Genomic DNA, 21511 nt, shown 5'->3' with positions numbered 1-21511 from the left:
TCTGTTTTCCTGAATTCTTTTGTTCTTCTGTGTTGTCTTGGTTGTTTGGGTGAATTCCTCTGTTGTTATTAATTGCTTCTGCTGTTGGAAACTTCAGTTTTTGTCATTGCTCTGTGTGAGCTGTTGGATTTTCTGGGTTCTCTACTGTCCTCATCTTCTGCCAGCTTCGAAATGGGTTAAAGCATACCAGCGTGTGTATGGACATTGAGTTCAGATATTATTGCAGTGCTACAGGACCTAGAGTCTCAACTGGGATTGTTCCTGCCCTTCCTGACGAGGAGGATACTGTGACTACTGCTGAAAATAATTCACCCAAATTATCATATCTGATATGAAGGAACAAAACAAAGATCAAATTGCTTCAGTGCTATGGTTGCAAGAACGGAAATAGATACAAGTAAAGCCCCTGAAATTCCTCTAAGGGAAAATCTGAAGTCTTCTTTTGTAGGGAAAGTTCAGTAGGATATTTTTAAAAAATGGGAAACAGGATAGGAAAGGGAAGAGAACGAAGGTGTATGTGTCTATGAAAAAGCTAAGCAGAGCTCAAGAAAAAATACAAGAAGAGGAGAGATAGAAAAAGCATGGAATATCTACTCGTCAATGGGGTGATATGAGCAAAGCTCCACTCATTGTAGCACCAAAAGCTGGAATCATCTTAGATGTTCCCAGGCAAGAACCAGATTTCCCCCTATCCCTCATCAATCTCGTCCAGCCTAATACCTCTCTTTTCAAATAGTAAGCAACATTCCAACTGCTCAGTGACCATACATAGAACTTCATGTATCCTATCAAACTCAGGATGTAATGTATCTCCGGCAACAAACTCATGAACTATGTTGTTCACCTCAATGAAACAACCTCCTGGCATCTTTTGAACACCAGTGTCCCTCATCATCTTCCTCACCATCCTAGAATCATTCCACCTGCCAACAGCAGCATATATATTGGATAAAAGTGTATAGTTTCCACTATGATTGGGCTCCAACTTTATTAGATGCCGGAGAGCAGTTGCTCCAAGATCAGCATCTCCATGAACGTTAGAAGCAGCAAGAAGAGACCCCCAAATGGCAGCGTTAGCCTCAAATGGCATCCTTTTGACTAGCTCTTGTGCCTCCTGAAGATAACCAGCACGTCCAAGCAAATCAACCATGCAGCCATAATGTTCAATCTTGGGTTCAATCCCGTACTTCGGTTTCATGCTACTGAAGAACCAAAGTCCCATTTCAACCAATCCCACATGGCTACAAGCAGAAAGGACAGCAATGAATGTAACAACATTCGGTTTCACTTTAGCCATTTCCATACGAGAGAAAATCTCAAGCGATTTTCTTGCAAGTCCGTGGAGTGCCAATCCCGCAATGATTGTTGTCCAGGATATAACACTCCTACTCTTCATACTCTCAAATACTTTTATGGCTTTCCCTATTTTTCCAGATTTTGCGTACATGTCTATGAGTGCATTTTTAAGAGGAACAACTTTATTGAGTCCTCGTTTGTCAATATAGTTATGAATCCACTCTCCCATTTCCAAGGCACCCAAATCAGCACAAGCAGAAAGTGCAGCCGACATTGCAATCTCATCAGGCTCCACACCATCGAGCTGCATTCTTTGGAACACTGTGATTGCCTCATCTGGGCGGTTTATCTGAGTGTACCCTGCAATTACAGTCGTCCAAGATATCACATTCCTCTCTGGCATTCGCTCGAACAATTCTCTGGCACTTTCCATGTCACCAACCTTGGCATAACCAGCAACCATGGCATTCCAAAACACCACATCTCTTGAACTCACTCCATCAAACAGCTTCCGTGCATCCGGAACACAACCGTAAAACGAGTACATCTGAATCAAGGCAGTAACCACGTTAACATTCGAGTCCAACCCGATCACTAAACTTTGGCAGTGAATTTGTTTCCCAGTTTCAACCGTCGATAACCGAATCACGGCCTTCAGCACAAAAGGGAACGAGTACGAGTCGGGTCGCAACCCAACCACTTGAATCCGGTTAAAGAGACCGATTGGGTCCTTAGCGGAGTCTGCCTGCGAGAGGGCCTTGATCATTGTGTTGTAGAGGTAAATGTTCGGATCCGGATTACTACCGAAGACGGAAAAGGCGTAGCCCAAGAATCCGAGAGCCATACAAACATCCACGAATCGAGAGAGTAACAAGTTGTCCCGGTGGAGGCCCTGATGGATCATGAAGCCATGTATTTGGTTGATATGTTTGAGATTAGAGCAACGGCTCAATGAATAAATAAGGTCCGGAGCAGCCGTTGACGTCGAAGACGTGAAGCTTTTGCTTTTGAAGAGAGACCGGTGTGAGCTTGGAGGGAAACGACAGAGCCGCATTTGAATTTGGCTTCGCTGGAGTTTTTTTGGAGAGGGTATATATGCATTTTTTTTTATATTTTTGTCATATTCGCAAAAACCGTAATTATGATAAAAATAAGCATAAACACCCCTGAAGTTTAGTTATGTTGTCCAAACTCCAAACACCCCCCTATAAAGGGCATAACTTACCTCTTATAAATCTTTTTTTTTTTAAATGGGGGTTTAGATATGATTCGAATCCATGATCTAATGGGTGAGTGATCTTTTACATGTAATGTGATTATCGTTCAACTAGTGGCTCACTTGTTACCTCTTATAAATCTTGAACAAACCATCTTAAATATTTTTCATGAAATTCATATTGATTTGGATAAAGATTAATATATATATATATATATATATATATATAGAAATTCTCTTATGTGGACCAACTTTGTGGACTTTTTTTCAATCATAGATGTGGTGGATCCCATAGTAAATGTGTGACCTCCATTTATGTTGTGTTTTATTACAATCATTATATTTTGATCCACACTTTTTGGTCCCCATAAGAGAATTCATGTGTGTGTATATATATATCATAGCATAACTTCATAGTATGAAAACGTGGACTTGGACTCAATCTTCTCAAAGGTCCGTTTGGGAGTGTATTATGTTTTGACATCCTACAATGAGGTGTGATGAGTTTCAAAAATGTGATATCTAATTTTTTTTTTGTTTCCATAACCTTTATTTTTCATCTATATCGAATAGGTTTATGTTTGTACATCTTCATGAGTTGTCTTTCACGTAAAAGGCATTTAGTATATGGAAATTGTTGTGACAATCCGTTAACTTTATTATTTATTTTTGAACTGGTCATGCTCGATTCATGAGTGGTTAATGATAAATTAAAATTTGAATCCTATCAACAAAAAGAATATTTCTATGTCTACGGACCTAAACTCGGACCTTTAAACCCTCGCTTAATAAATTTTTTAACATGACAGGATAAATTTAACCAAAACTAAATTTATGATGGCAAGAGACAAATAAATTCAAAGTCTCCACCTATTTATTTATTGTTGACTTCGAATTTATTTGATTTTAACCGGGAAGTAAGGAAAAACCGCGCTGGAAAAAGTAATACACAGGGACACACGTAAGCACATGAAGGTGGCGGTAGTGGTAATAAATCCGGAAGCGAACGGAAGAAACGCAGTCTGGTGAAAGAGGTGTTGGTTAAAAGTTAAAACCCCAAAATGGAAATTCCGCACTCCCCAGTACGAGTGTACGACTGCTGGGTCAATCATCCCTTCGACTTCTACCCTTCCATCGTTCTGTAAACCCTAACTATTGCAGAATTTGAGCCGAAGATCATCGAATTCTTCCAGATTTGACGCTGTTATTCCTCTCTGATATTTATTCACAAACTTTTATGATGCGCTAGCGATTCAGATTGATTGGGGTGTTCAATTGGATTTCGAGTTAAATTAAGGTTGTAAGCGTCGTGAATTGATTTGTCATGGAGGGGAATTCTGGAGGCAGCGGAGGGAATGACGTGGAGCTGCTGTGTAAGACGTTGCAGGTGGAGCATAAGCTGTTCTACTTCGATCTCAAGGAGAATCCGCGGGGACGGTATCTCAAAATCTCGGAGAAGACGTCTGCCACCAGGTCTACAATTATCGTTCCCTTCTCTGGAATCTCTTGGTTTTTGGATCTATTCAATTATTACGTCAATAGTGATGATCAGGACGTCTGTAGCAAGGAATTGCAGCTCGATACCAAGGCATTCTACTCCACTGTTTTTTGTCTTTTTGTTTCATTTTCCCTTATTTATTTGTTATCATGCCTGCCCTCGATCATTATTTCGCGTTTCAGGTCTTCTACTTTGACATTGGCGAAAATCGCAGGGGTCGCTTCTTGAAGGTATAATATAATTTTCTTACAGCATTGAATTACATTGATTATTCATGGATGAAGCTATCCTTGAGTATCGATTTTTTATGAATATTATGTCTTGGAAGAAGTTTGGGATGGTTCAGTTTAGATTCTCTTTATTCCTAGTCCTTCACTTCAAATGCTGCTTCTTGTTCTACAAATACTGTGAGTTTATGAGGTACTTGGCTTGTAGGGTATCAAAGCTTGAACAGGAAATTTCCATTTGAAATGTATAAAATATATTGATTTGTATCCTGTCTGAATCAGCACCTAAGTTGATTCATGAATTTCAATGATGAAATTAATTTATTTCCTGGTAACTTCAGCTTTTAGGTCACATTGTCGCTAGCTATTAGTGGGCTATGAACTATTATCAGGTTTTAATGATTGTCATTGTTATTATCATGATTTGTAATGATTTGGAAACTGCCGGTGATAGTAGTGGTTGTTATGGTGGGGGAGTTGTTGGTGACATTAGTGATTTATTAGTGATAGTAGAGAGAAAACTTCACTTATCTGTTCTTGGATAATGATGATTGTAATAATAATAAGAAAGGAAGTTCATGGGCATTGATTGGGTCATATCTAATCTCCTAGAGGATGGGCTAAAGGCCTGGACAGAAATGTGCAGTAGCAAAGAAAAAAGAAAACTAATAACTATGTTTTCTTTGGTTATGTGTTAGAGAATATGCTTAGAAAGAAACAATAAAATATTTGATGGTTGGGAGTCTCACTTAGGAAAAGCTTTAGATGAATGGTTTAACACCTTGAAATTGTTTTTCTCCGTTTGCCATGAAAATGTCTGCAACGTGCTAGAAGACTTTGATGTATCTTAATTTTTTTTCGTCTTTTACTGGCTTGTATTGTCAGGCTGAAACCCTTGGTGCCCAGCAACAAATTTTTTTCCCACTTGAAAAATAATAACATGAAAGGAAACAAAATCTGATGCGTGAGGTTTGGTTCCTGAAGATCATCTATTGCGGGAGGGTGCACGGGTGTTGTTTGCCTACCATTGAGAAGGATAGAATAGTATAGTAGAGACTGAGATCTTCATTGAGGCTTGAGAAAGTGTGACGTGTGAGGACTATGGTCAAAGGAATAATGTTAAATTATGTTTGGAATGCATGGAAGGAACTGAAATGTAACCTGATTTTTCTCAAGCGAAGTTTCAATTTTATTGGAGGAAAAGAAAATATATTTGACTTTGGCATGGAGTTACAAGCCAACTCCAACGTTGCTTGGGATAAAGTCTTTAAGAATGATGATGAGTATCTTCCCCACCTTAATATGCGAAATGTGTGATCAAGTTTTCCTTAATGGTCTGTTGTAAGATTCTGTCTTGTTAGAAAATGTCCCAAAGTGGTTAGAGTGCTCAATTTTTAGCTTATCATCATCATCAGCCTTTATCCTAAATGGTTTTAGGGTCAGCTGTATCAATATACATGAGAAATTAGTAAGAATACATCACATGAACTGTGTTCGTAATCAATTCCTGACAAAAGCTACACTCTTATCTAATCCTATGGTAAATTGTTTGGTTATATTGAAAGAAACTTTGAACTTAAAAGCCCATTATCAGTACATCAAAAAGCAGGGTTGATATAGTGTCTTTGGATATGAATTCATTGTATTTCTCTTGAGAAAGGTTTGTGCCATTTGCTGTTTTTTTCAGCTGATGAAATTTCATAAAAAAAAGGTACCATTGAGGTAACTTGAAAGCAAAGTTATCTTCCAAACAAAGAGTCCATTGCACATCTAAGAGATTGGCTTTATCAAAATAGCTTTGCCTATATCATAAGCCAAGTTGTTCAGGTGAGCCTTTATGACTGGTAAGATAGCGTCAAGTAGCCCCCTCTTGTTGCATTAGTACATCTGCATACACTTTCCCTTTCCAGACCCTGTCGCCCCAGTAGCCTTGCACATTGGAGATAATCACAAAACAAGTAGAACATAGAGTCCATTCCCTCTGAAGCCTGTATAATCCCTTCTTCCAAGCTAATTAAACATAACAGAAGGAGGAACTGTTACCTTACAAATAAGGAGGAACTAACATGATAGCTTAAAATACCTTTTTGAGATATATTATATTAATGTACGGAATGCTAGAAAATCTGGAGGTCGTAGAATTATTAACTTAATCATATTCCTAATGCTTGTGTAGTGTTTAATTGATTGATGAATTTGGCATAGTGATCTCTCTATTAAGCGTGTTTTTGTCGTTTCTGTTGCATCCTTTGTGATTCTTTTTCCATGAGGTTCACATGGATATTTTAATTTCATTTTCCAAATCTTTTCTTGATTTATTAAAGCTCACATGTGCAGGTATCTGAAGCTTCTGTTAGTAGAAACCGCAGTACTATTATTGTTCCTGCTGGAAACACCCAGGATGAAGGTTGGGCAGCATTCAGGAATATTTTGGCTGAGATTAACGAAGCATCTAGGCTGTTTATGTTGCCCAATCAGGTGCTTGCGCTACACGCATGAAGTTTTTGTTCATTATTTTCCTCCCAAAAAATTGATTAAAAAAACACATTTTAACAACTTCTCACTAAATGTTTCTTTTTCCTTTTTTCCTTCTACTTTATTTTTCCCTGGGACAAAACAGCAAGGCTCTGAAGCATCAGAACATCTGGTTGGCCTTTCTGATGATGTAGGGGCTGGCTTCATAGCTGGTCACAGTAGCCAACCTGCTTCATCTTCTGAACTGAACATGAACAGGCCAGTTGAGTTGCCTGCACATGATGAAATGGGGCTTACAAAAGTAATGAGGGTTGATCAGAAGAGATTCTTCTTTGACCTTGGAAGCAACAACAGAGGTCATTTTTTGAAGATTTCAGAGGTGAATTCTGAAAAGATATTCTATTTTGAGTCCTAGGGATGATTAAGTTTAATGGTTGAATACTTTTAGAACTTTTTGTTGATGCACCTCTTAATTTGTAATGTTGGCCTGGTATGCAGGTTGCAGGCACTGATCGGTCCTCGATCATTCTCCCGCTTTCGGGGCTGAAACAACTTCATGAAACAATTGGTCATTTTGTGGAGATAACCAAAGATAGAATGGAAGGAATGACAGGTGCAAATGTTCGGACAGTGGATCCTCCTCAGAGATGATTTCTGATGATGTGGAGTTTGGTCATGAAAAAAATAATTCCATTCCGCCAAGGTGGTCTTGGAGCTACAAAATAGGTGTTCGGTTAGGGGTGCAATTGTTCCCAGTGGTGTTAACCTTTTCCTTTTTCTTGCTTTTCCTATTTCTCTCGATTCAGGTCTGAAAATAAACGGACTTCTCTGTTTGATGAACAGAAATTTACGGGGAATACTTCCCAGTGTAGAGTCATGTAGGGAATAACTAATGAAACAAACTAAGCATATAACTGTCAGTTTGATATGCGGCACCTGCCTAAGATTTTCAATAATGTGTATTTCTGATGCTGTTGTTCAGTTGCTGTCACGTGCTGTTTTCGAACTGATTGTCCAGCTTTGCACCTTGTAATTGAGGTTCTTGTGGTTGTAACTATGGCTTTCTAGTGTGTGGCACTGCTGGTTGCTTTTGGTTGGTCCATGTGCTAAATCATTGATATTCTGAAGCGAAAAGATCCACTTTTTGGACTTACACTACTTGTCTATTTTTAGGCACTGCTGGTTGCTTATTAGTTTTGTTGCTTGTTTACAGCAATCATGCAGGTATCAAATGTGCACGGCTAACATCACTACTTCTTGCTTCACATGAAACAAAGATTGTCATCTCCATTACTGCATTTGCAGAGGTGCCTGCCGAGGTAAGTTGTTGGAATTTGGAAAGAAACAGTTGCTTTTGCTAAGAGAGGTTGGTGAACCAGGAATTCTTACTTTTATTAGTGATTCATACTGAAGAGAATGAACTTCATTATATTTTGGTTTGAACGACTCAAGAAAATTAATATCAGAAAGCTACTTGCATATTTGTGATGTGTACATCTGTAAATGTCATTATCTTTTGTTTGATTTTTGTGACTCCTTCCTGTAGATTCTTTCAGAAAATTAAATTTCACAACTGGGGGAACAATGACTTCCTTTCTTCTGCATCCTTTTATATATTATTTAGTCGTTCTTTAGTTTTTTCTTTTCTTTTTTGTTTATGGGCACAAATTAGTTTCGTAGTTGGTTGTTCTCACGTCACTTCTTCCATCACCATCTGACAGCCAATTACCTTATAGTTACTTGGGACCAAAAGGCTGGAAATAGTATAAGAAGATGAATTTGCCTTAGTAGAGGATAGATTACAAGGTCAATTCTTCTGATCTTTGTCTTAGTCTCGGCATTACCCGAAGAAAAAAAAAAACTCAATAAGAATGTATGAGTTTAGTTACTTTAGTATATGGTAGTCCATCATAATTTATTGAATTTAAGTAGTTTTAAGTTTCAGCATCATATGTTTCTTATCTACCTACACTTGGGGAAATTCTACATGTGATTACATCAGAATCAGGGGGTTTGAACTTTGAACAAAGGATTAGTAGGACTTGTGAACATCTGTCTGGTGAAGAAAACAGTGAAGCAATATGTATTTGTCAAAGATTCTTTTTCATTCTTAGTATTCGAACTATAGTTGAAAAGGAAATGGTCTAGAGTTGACTGATGTCAAAATCAAATTCTCTCTTTATCAATTGAGTAATGAATGACACTTAGAAAGGGATATTTACACAAGCATAGCTTTCATACAAAGCCCTGAAAGAGACCCTTGAACTCTAGGGGACCCCAGAAAATAAAAACCCATAATAAGAAGAGAGAGTAGAGAGAATGCTAGGGCTTATACAAAAAGGAAGGGAAGTGGGGATCAAGTTCCACTGTTCCAGAGTGGTTACAGCAGTGTTGATAGGAACCATTCAAAAGGATTGTCTGACTGGCAGTGCCTTTATGGAGAACACAAATGGGTGAAATCTCTTGTTTTCACTTGTGGGGTTTCTGTTCTGCCTCTGAGTCTGCATTTTATGTATGTATGTATAGTCTGTGTGTAGACTGTTAGGTCTCATTTTGCCCTATCAATTCTTTAGCTGAAAAGGCTTCCTCTCCTACTACCACTTTTTTGTTTTTTTTTTTCTTCGCAGTTCACACTTCACACACACAGAAAGATAGGCAGGGGTCCTCAATTGAAGTTCCTATTCCAACTCCCCTTACATTGGAAATCCCATCTTTATTTCGTTTTCTTAGTTCGAATCATCGAGGCAGGCAAGAGTACAAGTCAAGAGTGTGGGTTTGGGTTTATGAATTAAGAGGGAAGGATGTAGAAGATGTGCACAGCTTCCAGCACAGGTAAGGGGTGGACCATTCCCCTATTGAGTGGTGATGGTTAATCCCCACTTACCCAGATGGAATGTGACATGTCTTTGGTTTCTTTACAGAATTTAGGACCACATTCCTCTATCATTTCATATTCAGGCAAACCCATATCACGCACAGAAGTTTCTTTCTCCTCCTTTTCAATGTGTATCCCACTTATATAATGATATAGTCCTTGCCTGCTTTTGGGCATCTTCTGAGTTGTGAGTTGTTATCTTAGCCCTAGAGGAAAGTGGGGATAGGATGGTAGCTATTGGCCTTGGTCTATGATGGGCCAAGTAAACAGTCCTGGGGCACGAAATCCATTGGTTGGTACCCTTAGATAGAACAGTCAATATTATGCTAAATTTTAAACCCTAAATCTCAAATCCCAACTTATATTGAAGTAAAATTAGTTAACAAATTATATCTTAATCATTTACAAATTGTCAATATGTTTTCCTTGATTATTTTTTTGATAGTCCGTGGCCGTTTTCTTATATACAAATAAGCCCCAAATGGCAAATAAAATCCTTTCCCCCATTAGGGGCGAAGCCAGGACTTAATGTGAGGGGGTCTTAGTGGCGGATAGAGGATTGGATGTCACGACGGTGAACCTAAGTGGGGGTCAGAGGCAGTGCCCTCGAATTTTTTTTGAGTTATCTATTAATTATACATTCTAAAGTACAAAAATAACATTAAAAATAAAAAATTATAAAATATGGTAAGTAATAATTGTCACATGTCTTCTTGTTTCAACTACTGGGGGTTCTAAACTAAAAATGCAAGGGGGTATTTAATATAAATTACTATATCATTAGGGTTATTAAAAAAAATTGAGTAACCAAAGGGTAGCTTCGCCCCTATCCCCCACCCACCCCAAATAAATAAGTAAATCATACCTTATCTCACCCGACGAGATTTGAACCCAAGACCTCATGATCTCGACAAGATAGTCACTGACACCGTTGAATTATATCTCATGTTTTCCTCAATTATAAGTAGTTGCCTTGCCTCACACCATCTAGAATCTCTACGTTCAATCCCTTGAAAGAATCATATGCAGTTTTTAATAAATAAAAAAATCATGCATTTCACATGTTAAAAGTGATAGGGATCCCAGTAAAAATCATCTCAGTTATCTCAATAGTGGATGTGTCACTGTATGGTTCAATCATCAGGTTTTGTGGGTCCCTACACTTACATCAATTAAGATACAATATCCATTACTGTGATAACTGAAATGCTTTTTACTGAAATCCCTAACATTTTTGTTCAATCATCAAGAAAAGAAAAAGGTGGCAGGTGCTTTGATGTAGTAGGCTAATAGCTAATAGCTAGCTCGAATAACAGATGTAGTTTATATTCTTAGTTGTCAATCCACATACACACGCGTATATATTTTGTTATGTTGGATGCAATAATTGAGCTGCGGAAGGAATATCAGTCAAAGAGAATAAAAATAGGGGGCCTTTTAGTAACCTCTCTCTATTGAATGTCCCCAATTAATTTCAGGACCCCCCACAAGCGGGTAGTTCCCCAAGAAGCCATGGACAATTACACACAGTCATAAAGAAGCTGTTAAACAGTCTTTTTCTATGTATCTCACAGGCCCCACTTGATATATGTATATATATATTTCTTTTTAAAAGCAGAGTCGCAGAGATATATTGGATTGGTGGTACCAGAAGAAGAGAGTCCCTTAACTAGCAAAAACTTCCTTAAACGACCCGATAAGTAAAATGGGAAACCTAATCTGATTGATGCAAACGTAAGAATGGCTAAATTAACCAACAATAGCATAATTAGATATTTGTCTCTTGTACTAGCATAGTCCTTGTATAATCATTACCAATAATACCTAAATGCTAATGACAAGTTGCGTCAGAATTTGCAGTGAGACTACTTACAAAAAGGTTAGGATAATTATGTGTACTTAGTTAGTGCCACAAACGTCATCATACTAATCACTTTGTTCTTCTACAAATGAGATATCTCAACTAAAGCACTCAATAAATACACACTAAAGCTACCTAGCTACCACTGCAATATGATGGTACCTAAAAATAGATGACCATATATACAATCTGAAGAGTGTTACGGATCCCGGTATTTTTTTTTCCTAACTATTCCAAATGTCGAGATAGATGTATACAATTTCATATGGATCATATGAGACTCACGATTTCATATGAATCATGTGTGTACATCTTAGTATTTAGGATAACTCTGACAAGTGTCTTTCATGTGGCCGGGATTTACCAATCAATTATCCGATGGACGACTTAGTGGATCTCACATTAAAAAAAAAAAGTGGGACCAAAAATACTGGAATGCCTGGCATCTCTGATAAAATCTATGTTGTTACTTTCATGCACTAATTGCAAGTCATTGTCAGTATATATAAAATATTTTCACCAAAAAATATCTACAGAATAGTGAAAAGTTTTATTGGCTTGCTAGCTCTCATGAATGATTCCGATTCAAAGTAGTATAGATGACTCATTAAAGCAAATCAATCTTAATGTACCAAGAAGCCTCACACTAGAAAACTCTCCCATTTTAGTCTCTCTTTTGCCTTAATTAATGTGGGTCCTTCACCATCTCATTTAGATGTTACCTCTCTTTTCTCCAAACAGGCAACACACACTAACTAGCCAGCCAAGACCTTCACACCCCATGTATATATATACACCATCATCATCACCTTCTTTAGTACTAATGAGATGACTATACCCACAAAATCAGAAGAGGCTTTAGATATCATGAACAAGGTTTACTATCCAGAGACATGGACGGGAGGGCTACATAGAGTTCTATGTATGCAAGGAGGAGATGATGATGGTAGTTATGCTAAGAACTCTGAAGCACCGGCCTCCGCAATCACCTTGTGTAAACCAATGCTTTTAACAGCAATTCAATCAATGAAACTCTTCTTCAATAACAACGAAGAGGGAGGTGATGATTCCCTAAGGATAGCTGACTTGGGTTGTGCTACTGGGTACAACACTTTAGCCACAATTGACATGGTTGTGGAAAGCTTGAGGCGGCGATATGTGGAAGAATGTAGCTGCTTTGAGCCTGAATTTGAGGTTTTCTTCTCTGATCTTCCTTCCAATGATTTCAACTCTTTGTTCAAGTCATTGTCTGGTAATAAATCAAGGAATTACTATGCTGCCGGCGTTCCTGGATCGTTCTATCGTCGTCTTTTCGCGAAACGAAAGCTTCATATTGCTGTCAGCTTGAGTGCCTTGCACTGGCTCTCCCAGGTACTCTTTATGCATGTACTATTCCATTAATTGCGCGCTGTGTTAAAAAGTTGGCAATAAGGTTATCTGCGCAGGCAGTTTATAAGCTATCTTATTTCGCAGTTTATAAACCGCATAGAATCGTTTTGAAAGGAGTACGTACTGTATGTCTGTATCATTACAAAGCGCAGAAATACTAGCTAACCGGTTTGACTATGATTAGTCTTTTAATTAGTAATTTCTACGATGAATCAGATTCCAGATGCAGTCGTAGACAAGGCGTCGCCAGCGTGGAACAAAGGGCGAGCGTGGATCGATGGAGCGAAGAAGGAGGTAGTGGAAGCATATGCAAAGCAATCAGAGAAGGACATGGAGGATTTTTTGAGATGCAGGAAAGAAGAGATGGTACAAGGGGGAATACTGTTTATGTTGATGGGAGGACGGCCCGGATCGCAGCTGCCGGAGAATCAGTTAGGTGATCCAGACTCAAGAGCTAAGCATCCTTTCACCAATTCAATGGATCAAGCTTGGCAAGACCTATTAAATGAGGTACTTCCAAGCTCTATATGACTCCTCTGCATTCATTGCAAAACTTCCTCTTCTTGACATCACCCACCTTTGCCTTCTTTTGGTTCTTTCTTTTGTCTCCCGTCATCTTTCATTTAATAGTATGTGCTCCTAATTTAGAAAATTTTAGTGATGGCTAGCTAGGTTGACATAAACTCTTAACCCGAACTTTAACCTAGGGCGGTTTTTCTCAAACATACATACTGGTCGGGATAAAACACTTTAATGATGATGATAACAATTTTTTTGCACTCGCGATTCAATACGTGGATTATCAAGTCGTACTTATTAATTTGACCTAATTTCCCTTTTTTGCGCTTCTTTCAATTTCATGGACGAAAGTCGGCCTTAGTGATATGACGGTGCCAACTGAAAGGGTTGTCGCTCAACCGATAAAAGTTAATAATTATTAATGATTTCTTTCTTTTTCTTTTTTTTTTTGGTTGAAGGGTCTGATAGATGAGGAAACTAGAGATGGGTTCAACATTCCAGCATACATGAGGAGCATGGAAGAGGTAGAGAATGCAATAAGGAAATGTGGTGGTTTTGAGATACAAAGAATGGAGTACAAGAAAATAGTGGAGCATTCAGAGGATAAGCAACAAGAGTGGATTAAGGATCCGGTTTCCTACGGTAGAGCCAAAGCCAACCTGGTCCGTGCCACTCTAAGGCCCATTGTTGAGGCCCTCTTGGGCCCATACCTCTCCTACCAACTATTCAAGCGGTTTGAGAACAGAGTTTCTTCCGATTTTACCCTCCTCCACAAGACCCTTTTTTATGGTGTAATTGTTGTTTGTGCTATCAGAATATGAGACCAACAAGAAAAAAAAATCTAGAGAGAGAAAAAAAATAAAAAAAAAATAGAGTGAAAACAAAATCAACCCATTTGGGGAATGTTGGAACATGTCATCACTGGCTGTCACCTCTAATAGTTCAAATTCATACACTTTCAATGTCTTTCCCTAAAAAAATGATTACAATGAAAATTGTATTTGCTTTCAATTTATTTCACTGAGATTGTGCAGACAGTAAAAATCACTTGCAGTGGTCATCACAGATATTCAAAACATTTGTGATTAAAACATATTGAGATTGTACAGGCAGTGTAATGGCTATCACAGATGTTCAAGACATTTGTGATTAAACAGATTGAACGTTTGTGATTAAAATTGTAGTAACATTACAATGACTTTTACTGCATCACCCTTAACTCCTAATTGTGCAAATCAAAATTTTATGCAAAATAAAATGAAATTCCCATCAAACCTAAGTTCATAATTATTATTTTTGTATTATATTGCAATTTTGATGCATTTTTAATTTATAAGAAAATTTAAAAAAAAAACCACATGTTAACGACGTGGCATTCACTGAGTTATGGTGGCATTACGTAATTGAAAATTTTGATGACAACAACGCATCAACTGACAGGAAAGTACACCAAAAATGTGTGTTGCAGGCCTGGAAAGTGGGTGGGGGGGCTGGGGGTGGGGGGTTCCACATTGGTGGCTTGGTTCATAAGAGGAGTTTTTAGGGCCCTCTGTGTAATATAGCCATGTTACTCCACCTGTGATCTATTTCTAATTTCCCCCACAAAATCAAAAGGCTCAAACATATGGTTCATGGATCTTCCACTCATTCTTTTTTGCCATCAACCCAACTTCTTTGATGGGTCAACCACATTTTTCAATCCTTGATTAGATATTTACTTATCAAATCAAATCATATCTCTGATGACTGACGATAAGATAAATTGTATTAAAACCTAGTGCATGGTCACGGGGATTGAAAATAGGTGGGAGTTCCACATTGCGGACTTGATTATGAGAGGACTTTTAAGCTTAGGGCCCTGTTTGTGTAATATAACGGTGTTACTCCACCTGGATCTTAATCCACCTGCCTTAGTTTCCCCCACAAAATCAAAAGGCTCAAACAAGTGGTTCATGGATCTTCACTCATTGTTTCATTCTTTTTGCCATGAAATCGACTTCTTTGATGGGTCATCCACATTTTCCAATCCTTGATTAGATATTTGCTTATCGAATCAAATCATGATGTAGCGATTGAAAAACAAAAAGTTTAGGCATGAGTTTATAAGGGACTCAGTTTGTCCCATTTGACATCCGACAAGGGCCTTCTTAGCTGACTACATGATAAATAAGGTCAAAATTCAATGCGTGGTCACAAATGATATTTACCCCAATAAGAATAGAACACGGGACCACCCGACAATGGCCATCTTATCTGACTACATGATAAATAATGTCAAAATTCAATGCGTGGTCACAAATGATATTTACCCCAATAAGAATCGAACACGGGACCACCCGAATTCATATGATTTGACCTCAAAAAAAGTCACCAATTAAGCTACCACTCAACTAGTTGTTTGGAGCCTCAATCTACTTGACACTAATCCATTTAAGTTCCATGTTTGTAGAAAGTGGGGTTTTTTTTTTTTATATGATTCTTCTTTTTATTAGGGTCTAAATGTTCTGGTACTAGTCATAATTGTTGGTTCATTAACCTGTCATCAATATGAATATGATCATAATCAATCACTTTTGAAAGCTGTAGGAGTGAAAATCTCTTTCTAAAGGGTGGTGAGTTAGGAAAAGTTCTTGAAAGCTCTCCTAAATACCATGCAAGGCAGACACACGTCAAGAATCAGGGGTTGGCGAGCGGCCAATTGAACGCCGAGGATCAAATTAGATGTCTTGAAAATGGGTGGGAGTTCCACATTGCGAACTTGGTTATGAGAGGACTTTTAGCTTAGGGCCCCCTGCTTGTGTAATATAACGGTGTTACTCCACCTGAATTTTAATGCACCTGTGCCTTAACTTCCCTCACAAAATCAAAAAGCTCAAACAAGTGGTTCATGGATCTTCACTCATTCTTTTTGCCATGAACCCAACTTTTTTGATTAGATATTTGCTTATCAAATCAAATCTTGATGTAGTGATTGAAAAACAAAAAGTTTAGGCATGAGTTTATAAGGACCCATTTGGTCCCATTTTGTTGTGATAAAATCAAACAATAACCCACATAATAACACCAATTAGGTTGATCAATCAATCGAGTACCCAATGACCAAATAAGCGAGTAAATCAAGCAAGAAGTAAAGAGATATGAAATTTACGTGATTCGTCGGAAAGCCTACGTTCACAAACAATAGAGAATGTTTGAAAAGCACTTCCAGAGATGAAATTGAAATCTGGGCGCGAATTGTCCGGACTTCACCTAGGCTCGTCTAGACGGCAACCCCATAACTGCATAAACAACACCTTCAAAACTACAGGAATGAGCCAATATTTGACATGGGCCTTCTAATTACTTGACCACACGGTAAGTTTGATTAAAATGCAGTGCGTGGTTACAAAGAGGTATTGACCCTAATGAGAATCAAACACATGACCTCCCGAGTCCATACGATTTGACCTCAGAAAAGTCATCAATTAGGCTATCACCCAACTAGTTGTTTGGAGCCCCAATCTACTTGACATTAATGCCTTTCAGTTACATGTTTGTACAAAGTGGGTTTTTATGATTCTTCTTTTTATTAGGTTCTAAGTGTTCTGGTACTAGTCATAATTGTTGGTTCATTAACTTGTCATCACTATGAATAATATCATAATCAATCACTTTTGGAAGCTGTAGGAGTGAAAATCTCTTTCTAAGGGTGGTGGGTTAGGAAAAATTCTTGAAAGCTCTCTTAAATACCATGCAAGGCAGACACACGTCAGGAATCAGGGATTGACAGGCGGCCAATTGAATGGCAAGGATCAAATTAGATATCTAGAATGTAAGAAAGAGACAAGCTAGTGACTGTTAGATCTTTCAGGATTGCTTACCTTCCCTTCTAAGGCTTTTGCCTTTTGACCCCCCTCTACGGACTTACTTTTCATCTCGTAAGATCCATCCTAAACTCTTCAATATCGGATCGATATAACTTAACCGAATGATATAAAACAAATGTATAGTCCATCTCACACAAACAAGTTGGTTCCTAGACTTAATAACCAATTATAACGATCCAAAAAGAATGAAGCGTTTTGGCCTTTGGTCCAAAATGAATCTTATTAATTTATAGTGTTTGAGTTCGATTTTCTAAGTCCAGTCGTCCACTTATCCCGATTTCCAGTCTAGTCAAAGGCATTTCACAGGTGCGTTAGACCAGTATTTAAGTCTAAATTGTGCTCAAGTATCAGGAATTTGTACTTCATCTTTGGGTGGTACAAAAAGTTTCCATTAATAGGCAGCACTAGTAATAGATTAGTTCTAATCGCACTAGTAATAGTTCTTTGACTGACGTGTTGTTGGGCTCTTGCAAAATATTTTTAAAATGAATTGGGTCAAAACGAAGACACGTTAGGCATCAAGCCCACTTCTCTCGAGGCCCGGCCCAGTCCCACTTCCTTAATTACATAATGGAAGTATAAAAGAAATAAAATGTGATTGGAGAATTACATATAGAGGAGGCATACATCGCCACACCATACCTAGCAATTGAGAGAAATAAAACAACATCAGCATCACCCCACCCATGATTCTTAGATTCGAAACCTCTCGTCAACACTTTTGAGGTCATACGAATTATATCCTTTGATAAAATGTTAGTGAGGTACCTTGATTCCTGGTAAGGAAACTTATGAGAATGCGGGACATGAGTCCAAGGATTTACTCTACTGATGTGGGTCCAAAAGGTCCGTGACTTGGAGAGTTTTCCACCACATAATGATAGAATCTTGTATTCAATGATTTTATAATTATAGAATCTTGTATGTTGACAATTTAGTTATTTTCATGCAAAGTTTGGACTTATTCGCTCATGTTGCATGGTGTCATATAAACCTGTTTGTGCATGTGAAAGTACTACTCAATTGAATTGAGTCAATTCTTCCATGTTTGAAACATAAATGATGATATATAGAATTACTAACTTCTAACCTACTTGACTAAAGACTATATATGTACTCCTATGTGTTATTAGCTAATATGTTTTCAACCAAAAAAAAAAATATTTATCGTTAAATTCGTTATGTAAAATACTATAATCTGCGTTAAAAAAAAAACAATTTTCTCAAGACGCATGAACATTCGTTATAAGAAAATTAGAAATTTTTCACAAGGGTACGGTATTGAACAATTACAGGTAAACGATTTGTATTTACAACCCTTATTGTTTGCTAGTGATCCATGAGTTATAGTCTTAGAATTTCAAGATATAATCAGAGAAAATGCATACTATTTGAATATATTTAACTTAGCTTGTATTTATATATTCCATAAATAGCAATGAAAGAAAAGGTGAGCATGAGTATGCATAGATTAAGGACAAAGAGTAACTGAATTGAACAAAAAAAAACTGTCTTTAAGCGGTAAAACTGGGAAAACAAATAACATTGAGAGGAACAACGCAAAACAAGGACAAACAATTGCATGGTGAACTGAACACAGAGAACTTAATTTCCGGGTCTTGAATGGTTACAATTCTTCATTAGTATCATATAAGAAGGCTGCATATAGATTGGACAAAGAGCCGCAGAAGAAGCCAATTCTTCTTCAACTTCCATAGATATATAGTTATATAGACATTTACAGAGACATAGGGTTGGGAATTAGACAAGTTCAGACATCATGGATGGGGTGATATTGATGTTCCTGCTTATATGCCTCTCAGCGGGGACGATGTCGATGGTTCGAGGCGAAGATCCGTACATTTTCTTCACATGGAATATCACTTATGGCACCATTTCTCCTCTGGGAGTACCTCAACAGGTTATTATGATCAACAATCAGTTTCCAGGACCTAATATCAACTCTACTAGCAACAACAATGTTGTTGTCAATGTCTTCAATAACCTCGACGAGCCATTCCTTCTCACCTGGTAATAATTTTGTTCTATTGTTGTGATTAGTAGTTGATGGAATGTCAAGATCCTGAAGTTTTATGTGTCATGTATTGCAGGACGGGCGTCCAGCAGAGGAAGAATTCATGGCAAGACGGTGTGCTTGGAACGAATTGCCCGATCCCTCCTGGCACCAACTACACCTACCATTTCCAGGTGAAGGATCAGATTGGGAGCTACATGTACTACCCAAGTGTGGGTATGCAAAGAGCAGCTGGTGGTTTCGGTGGCCTCCGAATCAACAGTCGTTTGCTCATCCCCGTCCCTTACCCCGACCCGGAGGACGACTACACTGTCATAATCAATGACTGGTACACCAAGAGCCACAGCGCTCTCACAAAGTTCTTGGACAGTGGACGATCAATTGGTCGGCCTGAGGGTGTCTTGATCAATGGTCAAGCCGCCAAGGGAGACGGCAAGGACAAGCCTTTATTCACAATGAAGCCAGGCAAGACCTACAAGTACAGGATTTGCAATGCTGGGATCAAGACATCACTCAATTTCAGGATCCAAAACCATAACATGAAGCTTGTGGAGATGGAAGGCTCACATGTTGTGCAGAACGTATACGAGTCCCTCGACGTCCACGCGGGGCAATGCTTTTCCGTCCTGGTCACTGCTGATCAAGAACCAAAGGACTACTACATGGTGGCTTCAACCAGATTCACCAAGACTGTCCTAACTTCAAAGGGAATTATGTCGTATGAAGGCGGTAAGGGCCCCGCCTCTCCTGAACTCCCTGAAGCCCCAGTTGGGTGGGCTTGGTCTCTCAACCAATTCCGCACGTTCCGCTGGAACCTCACAGCCAGTGCTGCCAGGCCTAATCCCCAAGGCTCATACCACTACGGTGCCATCAACATTACCCGAACAATCAAGCTTGTGAACACAGTTGACAGGAGCGGCGGCAAGCTTCGCTATGCGCTCAATGGAGTCTCTCACGTCGATGTTCCAACCCCACTTAAGCTTGCTGAGTACTATGGAATCACAGACAAGGTCTTCAAGTACGACAGCATCCCAGATGAACCTCCGGCCAATATCGAAAAAGTGACCGTACAACCCAATGTCAACAATGTCACCTTCCGTACCTTTGTGGAAATCATATTTGAGAACCACGAGAAGAACATCCAGTCTTATCACTTGAGCGGATACTCATTCTTCGCTGTAGCGTAAGTATACACTCTTTTCCAAAGCCAGTACCATTGGTACGCCTTGCGCGATTTTTGAAAATGTTAAATATCACAACAATTGGTATCTCAATTATCCCAACTGTAATTGAACGCACAAGATTTAAGTGAATTGATAGGCTTCACATGAAATCCTGTGTGTATAACTTAACAGTTGGGATAACTGAGATGATACCAGCTGGTGGAATTCCTTATCATAACTGTTTTGTTTTATTTGGTTGATATATATTTTCACATATGTACGCAGAATTGAGCCCGGAACCTGGGGTCCAGAGAAGAGGAAGAACTACAACCTCCTCGACGCCATTAGCAGGCACACAATCCAAGTCTTCCCCAAATCATGGGCTGCAACTCTTCTGACATTCGACAACGCTGGAATGTGGAACCTGAGGTCAGAGATATGGGAGAGGACCTACCTCGGACAACAACTATACATTAGTGTCTTGTCCCCGGAACGATCACTGAGAGATGAGTACAATGTCCCTGACAATTCAATACTTTGTGGGCTCGTCAAGGACTTGCCTAAGCCACCTCCTTACAGCATTTAATCAAACTTGCATAAGAATTGCGAGATCGAGTGTTGATTCAGGAACTCTCATATGGAGAACCAAAGATAGAGATGATGATGCAGAGGAAGATCAGGAGGAAAAAACAAAAACCACCATTAAACATGCATTCACAATTTAAAATATTTGTATTTGTGCGCAGAGTGTGTAGATGATGGTAAAGAATAAGGAGGGGTATGGTTTATTGTTTAAATTAGATCCTTCTCATAATTGTCATTACAAACTTTGTTATCTTGGTTTAAATATATACTCTCATTCGCTTCTTTGATTCTCTTCATTCATTTTGGAGATTTAGAGCGATTTGTGTTTAACGCTTAATAAGTTTTCCTTCTTAGAATGCACAATTATAACCCACAAATGAGAGAATTTTAGAATCCTTAGAGTCTACAATTCTTATCTAATAGCGTAGAATAAATATGGTGAAAACCTCGTGAACAAAATACAAAAGTCTCGTGTGATATGATACACCTGTCACATTATTAGACGA

At 38.5% G+C, this 21511-nt stretch overlaps 4 protein-coding genes across 4 annotated transcripts; 3 read left to right on the top strand and 1 right to left on the bottom strand.

The window, feature by feature from the left end:
• Positions 1–398: 398 nt before the first annotated feature.
• On the bottom strand, positions 399–2585 carry LOC120016473 (pentatricopeptide repeat-containing protein At5g56310). Its single transcript, XM_038869266.1, has one exon. The coding sequence runs from the start codon at positions 2348–2350 to the stop codon at positions 689–691; it is 1662 nt and encodes a 553-aa protein (XP_038725194.1). The 5' UTR covers positions 2351–2585; the 3' UTR covers positions 399–688.
• A 948-nt stretch (positions 2586–3533) lies between these two features.
• Positions 3534–7865, top strand: LOC119980035 (transcription factor Pur-alpha 1-like). Its single transcript, XM_038822681.1, has 5 exons — positions 3534–4100; positions 4193–4240; positions 6575–6715; positions 6858–7091; positions 7211–7865. Exons 1-5 carry the CDS (start codon positions 3837–3839, stop codon positions 7361–7363), a joined length of 840 nt encoding a protein of 279 aa, XP_038678609.1. The 5' UTR covers positions 3534–3836; the 3' UTR covers positions 7364–7865.
• Positions 7866–12162: 4297 nt separating this feature from the next.
• Positions 12163–14318, top strand: LOC119979973 (gibberellic acid methyltransferase 2-like). The gene is made up of 3 exons (XM_038822603.1): positions 12163–12819; positions 13054–13347; positions 13815–14318. Exons 1-3 carry the CDS (start codon positions 12277–12279, stop codon positions 14175–14177), a joined length of 1200 nt encoding a protein of 399 aa, XP_038678531.1. The 5' UTR covers positions 12163–12276; the 3' UTR covers positions 14178–14318.
• A 4650-nt stretch (positions 14319–18968) lies between these two features.
• On the top strand, positions 18969–21236 carry LOC119980103 (L-ascorbate oxidase homolog). Its single transcript, XM_038822763.1, has 3 exons — positions 18969–19253; positions 19334–20440; positions 20706–21236. The coding sequence occupies exons 1-3, from the start codon at positions 19003–19005 to the stop codon at positions 21004–21006; spliced, it is 1659 nt and encodes a 552-aa protein (XP_038678691.1). The 5' UTR covers positions 18969–19002; the 3' UTR covers positions 21007–21236.
• The last annotated feature ends 275 nt before the right edge of the window (positions 21237–21511 follow it).

This window comes from Tripterygium wilfordii, chromosome 15, assembly GCF_013401445.1.
Source record: "Tripterygium wilfordii isolate XIE 37 chromosome 15, ASM1340144v1, whole genome shotgun sequence".
Classification (NCBI taxonomy): Eukaryota; Viridiplantae; Streptophyta; class Magnoliopsida; order Celastrales; family Celastraceae; genus Tripterygium; species Tripterygium wilfordii.
Note: the sequence above shows the minus strand (reverse complement) of the source record. Positions and strands in the feature narration are given on the sequence as shown.

Coding starts and splice junctions, on each gene's coding strand:
- LOC120016473 (XM_038869266.1), bottom strand. CDS start 2,350: ATGCGGCTCTGTCGTTTCCCTCCAAGCTCACACCGGTCTCTCTTCAAA.
- LOC119980035 (XM_038822681.1), top strand. CDS start 3,837: ATGGAGGGGAATTCTGGAGGCAGCGGAGGGAATGACGTGGAGCTGCTG. Junction 4,241..6,574: donor GCAGGGGTCGCTTCTTGAAG/GTATAATATAAT, acceptor TCACATGTGCAG/GTATCTGAAGCTTCTGTTAG. Junction 6,716..6,857: donor TGTTTATGTTGCCCAATCAG/GTGCTTGCGCTA, acceptor GGGACAAAACAG/CAAGGCTCTGAAGCATCAGA.
- LOC119979973 (XM_038822603.1), top strand. CDS start 12,277: ATGACTATACCCACAAAATCAGAAGAGGCTTTAGATATCATGAACAAG. Junction 12,820..13,053: donor CCTTGCACTGGCTCTCCCAG/GTACTCTTTATG, acceptor ACGATGAATCAG/ATTCCAGATGCAGTCGTAGA. Junction 13,348..13,814: donor GGCAAGACCTATTAAATGAG/GTACTTCCAAGC, acceptor TTTTGGTTGAAG/GGTCTGATAGATGAGGAAAC.
- LOC119980103 (XM_038822763.1), top strand. CDS start 19,003: ATGGATGGGGTGATATTGATGTTCCTGCTTATATGCCTCTCAGCGGGG. Junction 19,254..19,333: donor GAGCCATTCCTTCTCACCTG/GTAATAATTTTG, acceptor CATGTATTGCAG/GACGGGCGTCCAGCAGAGGA. Junction 20,441..20,705: donor TACTCATTCTTCGCTGTAGC/GTAAGTATACAC, acceptor ATATGTACGCAG/AATTGAGCCCGGAACCTGGG.